At 36.0% G+C, this 5,861-nt stretch overlaps 1 protein-coding gene across 1 annotated transcript in view; it reads left to right on the top strand.

Annotated features, from left to right (window-relative positions):
• Positions 1-4,758: 4,758 nt before the first annotated feature.
• Positions 4,759-5,861, top strand: part of grm5a (glutamate receptor, metabotropic 5a) — a 45,951-nt gene continuing 44,848 nt past the window's right edge. Inside the window, exons 1-3 of the mRNA XM_047378972.1 lie at positions 4,759-4,900; positions 5,012-5,320; positions 5,402-5,535. Coding sequence (XP_047234928.1) covers positions 5,099-5,320; positions 5,402-5,535 — 356 coding nt within the window. The 5' untranslated portion in view covers positions 4,759-4,900; positions 5,012-5,098. The remainder of the gene's footprint in view (positions 4,901-5,011; positions 5,321-5,401; positions 5,536-5,861) is intronic.

Raw genomic sequence — 5,861 nt, 5'->3', positions numbered from 1 at the left:
GAAAACTTCCAAAGTGGGAAAGTGGGAGGAATTTTTCACTTAAATTCTTGAGCCCCAACTCCACCCCCACTTTCTCAGTCACATGCCATAATACCCTCAAGCTCACCTCGTGAGGGGTGCAATCAGCCTGGGAGTAGCCTACACATCCCATTGTTGGAATATTATTCATTAAAGCTCATACTTGTAATCAACCTAAATATTTTTCTGTTTCCACTGGTGATATTTATGTGACAGCAATTTATGACCACATAATAAACATTTACAGTGTCTTTAAAAGCATTTGTACCCCCTCAACGTATTCACATTTTGTCATGTTACTGCTCAAAATGAAATGTAGCTGTTTTAGGAAATTGTATGTGATACACCAACGCAAATTAATGCATAATTTTGAAATGTAAAAGGAAGCAAGTATGTCGTTTTCAACATTTAAAGATAAAAATCTTAAAAATATGATGAGCATTTGTATTTAGTATCCAAGACAATATTTTGTAGAACCAAATTTCCTTGCAGGTATAATATCATGTCTTTGGGGCGCATTTCAACAGTCAAACGTTTGGACACAAACGAGTTTTTCAACAGTCTTAAAGAAGTTTCCAGGGGTAGTAATAAAAATAGACAAACCATTGAATGAGAAGGTGTGACCAAACATTAAACAATTTCTTCCTCCTGGCTGTCTCTATGAACACAATGAACACCTTACAGCCTGTGAAGTCAGCAACTCTGCTGGAAACAAAATGAACATATTTGCACTATGACAACCTGCCTTTCTTTTTTCCTTTCTTTATAAAAAATGGTTATACATACACATACATGTACATACTGTTCCCTTTATCCTTATTTTATTTCCCCTGAAGTTTGTATATTTTATGCTTAACGTCTGTACGCTGTGAGCGCTTGAAACCAAAGTTGAATTCCTTGTTTGTGCTCCCAATCATGGCCAAGAAAGCTGATTCTGATTCTTTTCTGTTTCATTTAATTGACATAATTAGAGGCAGTGCCTAATGAAAAAAAACACAAATTTCTTTAAGTTTTCTAACCAACTGGAAAAAAGTCCAAACGAATCTTAGACCAACCCTCTACTTCTCTTTCTACATTCTTCAGAAACAACTGACTCTGTGTTAATGTATCATATACTGCGCAATTTACAGCAAAGACCTGAAACAAAGTCCTCACTAAGAAGCAGCTGACTCACACACAATTGCTCTGGGCAGTACTGTGCTTTGTGATGATTTCTAGGAAGAAAAACTCAAATATCTTCATATCACTCCTACTGTCTCACATGACTCTCCACACTCAAGAACATTGTCAACCAGATCGGTTTTCTTTGTATTTATTTATTTATTGATAATAGATCTGCAAGGGAAGCAATGCGGCCGATAAAAGTTAGTGTCCTGCCACTAGAGGGAGCCATGTATCAATGTCATCCTTTAATTTTTCTATCACTCCTTGTCATTAACAATCTTTGATAATAAAATCTGTTCATTCCATTCTGTCCAGGTCTTTTTCACAGATCACCTAGATGTGTTTCATTCCTTCCAGATTTTCCTAAAATTATACAGTGTTCATACACATAATGCTTTTATGTGTATGAACACGCAAAGGGGTTTGCACTTCAGGGCCACCGTACTTTTCTCTTGCCAACAGGATGCTAATAAACACCTTCATGGGGAGAATTTGATGAAAACATGGAAATAAAGAAGAAAAAACAAGAAAAATACAATAGGACATACTTAAAAGAACTGTGATCAGTCACCCTATGCCTTATGTGATGTCTCCAAAGGTTTGTGAGCATGGTTATTTGTGGAAAAGCAGGTATTATCTTCATTCAATTCTGATTTACAGCATAATGGCAAAGGAAGTTGAAAAACAGGACATGTTGTTTAAAAGTTAATGAACTAAAGTAAGTCAAACTGATTTTACAGAAAGTAGCTTTAAAGATTATCGTTATGCCACAATCTATTTTAGATTGTTGTATAACAGCATTATACATCCAAAAATAGAATGTTGTAATTTGAAATGTACAAAAACCATAATTAACCACTGTAATTTGCAGAATGGCCTTGGTTGTCATAGATGAGTTTATATTTCCTTTTTTATTTAGGAATTTTGAGCTTTGACTGTGCCACACCATGAGTATCCTTGAACATGTTTTGTGATTAGTTCCAATAAATCAGAAAATGTTCTTAAACAAAAATTCCCTTTTGAATTGTGTGTACTACAAGTTTCAAAGTCACCCTTTTGCTTTCTGTATCCCAACAGAAGATGAGGTTTATTATAATAAAGCATTTCAGTGCAAGTATATCTGAGGTAAAACTGCCTTAGGAACAGTATGAAAGTCATGAGGCTTTTTCCGGTCTGATTACTCTTCTCGGATAAGATAATTGTAATGAAACTGACTGCCTTGTATGAAGACATTATACTGTAGAATGTAAAAAAATGAAAGAAATCCAGTAGGATTAGAGAAATGCCTAGAGTTCATTCCTCTGCTCTAACCCTACTAGAAAAAAAATTGCACTTCACAGGACTTTTCCTTTTTTCAAACTGTGATTTAAATTGTGTGTTTTAAATGGTCTAAAGGTATTGAGGGTTCTCAACTGCTGATGGTACTTGGACTGCTTTTAGTGGTACTCAGAAGAAATGTTTTTTAAGTTATTGACTTGGTAAATATGAACAGATAATTGTGATGTAGAGCTTACATGTTTAACATTTGAAACAAGATATTCAGACATAGTAACCTTTTGTTTATCAGAAAGAAGTAAAGTAGATTTTTTTAGAACTCTGAGTATGAACTGAAGCGGAATCACAGTAATTTGGAAACAAGATGATACCTTATTCTGTGTTCTATTTACCTCTGAAGTCAGAACTCAGATATAGTGCTAACATCAAACCTAACCTGGAATTTGCCTACTAATATGCTAAGTGACCATGCTAACTTTTATTCATAAAACAAGCTAAGATTTCTGTACTTTCAAACATTAGTTATGTATTTGCTGAAATAGCTTTGTGTGTGAAACTTTTAATGTGATACAAATTATCATAGAAGAAAAAACAATTTTTTACAGTTTCACATGCAAGGCGGCCATATGTGACTTTGAAATCGGGGTTGGAAAGAAACCTTTTTCCTTTCCACTTCAAATTCCAACTTCTGAGGGTCAGTTCTGTAAATGTTTTAGCGTTAAAAATGGAAATGTAAACTCCTGAGCAAAATTGGAACAGTCCAATCTCATTTTTTAACTATTTATATAGTACAGATGGAAAACAAAATTTGAAACACCAGCGAAATAAGTGTTACCCCCAACATACAAACTCACACAAAGTTTGTTCTAGCATAACTGTGCAAAATTCTTCATGAAATGGTAGGAGCACAGATTAAAAAAGGATGAAGGATTCTGAAACAAATTCCTCATTTCTTATGTGCCTCTATATGTTAATATTAATGTTACACAAATGCATTTTTTATATTCAATCCATTAAGATATTGTCAGGCTCTGTTTTTCTGACACCTCTATCTCTATTTTTGCATTCTACAGAAATCCAGAGACTCTGTGGTCATATATCACACACCAAGCAATTCATGTGCAATTCGCAGCAGGGACCTGAAGCAAAGTCCTCACTAAGAAGCAGCTGAGCAGAACTCATAAATCTTCAAATCACTGCTGCTGTCTCAAATAACTCTCAAGACTGCAACCATTGTTAACCAGACCTTTTTTTTCTTTGGACTTGTTCAGTTTGAAAATAGATCTGCTAGTGCAGTGTTATAAAAGAGGGGCACATATACACATATAATCTATCAAAGAACACTTTATTTTGTTCCATTTATGATTCTACAATGATCCTAAACATTAAAGATGCTATCCAATGGTGTATTTTACACTAACAAATGGACACTGACAATACAAATAAAGCCATATCATAAAATATGGATTTCAAAAGCAGGATTTCACAAAACGGAAGTCTTCTGAAAATGGCTAATTCTGCATTTCTTTGCATCAGGGACTTCCCAGGAAGCACAAGAATCAAGCTTATCAGCTTGTATAAGTCAACACTATAGCAAACGAAAAGCTTTTCACAGATTCCGACACTGAATCGATTAAATTGATAAAAAGTAAAATTCATGGAATTTTCAGGATACCTTTAAGCATAAAAAGCATAAAAAAGGCATGAAACCACAGGACAAACAAAAACATTTAAAAACACTTAGGAGATAGGATGTCAAATTATTTTCAGATTTTATTCCCACAAGTTTAGTTTCTTGGATATGGCAGCATATTGTTATGGGGATTGCTTTTTCAGACTTGATGGGAAGATGGGTGGAACTAAATGTACGGGATTACCCAGAGAAAGGCTGCAAAAAACTTCAGACTAGGTTGAATTTTTTTACCTCTCAGCAGGACAACAACTCTACATATGCAGTCAAAGCTACAATGGGATGGTTTAGATCAAAGCATTTTCATATGTTCAAATAGCCTAGTCAAAGTTATCTTCTTTTTTATTTAGTATTTTATTTAAAATAATAACAATACACTGAAGCTCTCAGTTGTAATGTGACAAAACGTGAAAAAGTTCAAGAAGTATAAATATATCCTTGTTGAATATATCAAGTTTCCATCTGAACAGCCACTACTGATGCTCCACTCTTCACTGTTTTGGATGAAGAAGGGATGGAGGAGGAGAAGGAGGTGGAGGAGGGAGGAGAGGAGCTGGAGAGAAGGAGGGGGGTTGTCTTGTGCGTCAGTAAGTCAAACATGTTTCAAAACTGGCTGTATTATCTGCTGCTATTTGCAGTTCGCTGTAGCCAGGCACCAGACTGAGCTCCAGTAAAAAAGCTGCACCAGCTTCTTTTTACTTCTCTTCTGTGATGGAAACAATCTCAACTGGATCGGCATCTGCATGGAAAAAGGTAGGCAGCAAGTATTCTTTAATTTTTCGCATAGTTCTAAAATGTGAGTGTTAAGAATGGGCAGCTTGTTTTGACTTTAGATACCAAGCCTATGCGCATCTTTTCCCTCAGGAGGACTGTAACTCTTGCCTGTGGCTCTGCTCTCTCCATGCAAAACACAAGGGATTCATCTGAACCTCTACTCTAAGAGGGCAGAGGATGGAGGCAGGTGAAAGGAACAGCACATGGACAGTGAAAAGATTATACATGAGGTTGTTTGGAATCATTCTGTTGCTTGGAACTGATCTGAGCTGGCTGAGCTTGAAAAAACAGGCTCTGGTCAGTGCCCAGAATAATGAGAGAAGGGTGCTGGCGCATATCCCAGGTGACATTATCATTGGAGCTCTGTTCTCTGTCCACCACCAACCACCTGCAGACAAGGTACCTGTTGTATGAGCCTATGTCCTTGTCTATCCTGTGCGATAAACGTTAACAATCCACTTTTTGGTGCACTTTGTTCAGGTGCATGAGCGAAAGTGTGGAGCCGTGCGTGAACAGTATGGGATCCAGAGAGTGGAGGCCATGATGCACACTCTGGACAGGATCAATGCAGACCCCAATATCCTTCCAAATATATCTTTGGGCTGTGAGATAAGGTCAGCATCCAGCAGCAGTAGCTTCCCTTATTTTCTTGCAAGTGAATAATGAACCACTCAGAAGATTCTGATAGAGAAAAAGGGCTTTATTACAACTTGTATGGAATCAAAAATTATCCAGAAGATGATTTAAATTAACAAGAACTGAGGGTAAGCTAACACATGAATGTTTGCACCAAACTCTTTTATTCTAAATATTGTTTAAAAGACTGAAATGAAAAAGCACCATCAGTCTAGAAAAATGAATAAAATCTTTATTTAAGAAAGTTGTTAAATGCACTAAGTAGTCAGTTATGACAATTTCAGGTAAAACATAACTAACATAA

This window comes from Girardinichthys multiradiatus, chromosome 11, assembly GCF_021462225.1.
Source record: "Girardinichthys multiradiatus isolate DD_20200921_A chromosome 11, DD_fGirMul_XY1, whole genome shotgun sequence".
In the NCBI taxonomy this organism is placed as follows: Eukaryota; Metazoa; Chordata; class Actinopteri; order Cyprinodontiformes; family Goodeidae; genus Girardinichthys; species Girardinichthys multiradiatus.
This window is presented reverse-complemented; position numbering and strand designations above follow the sequence as displayed.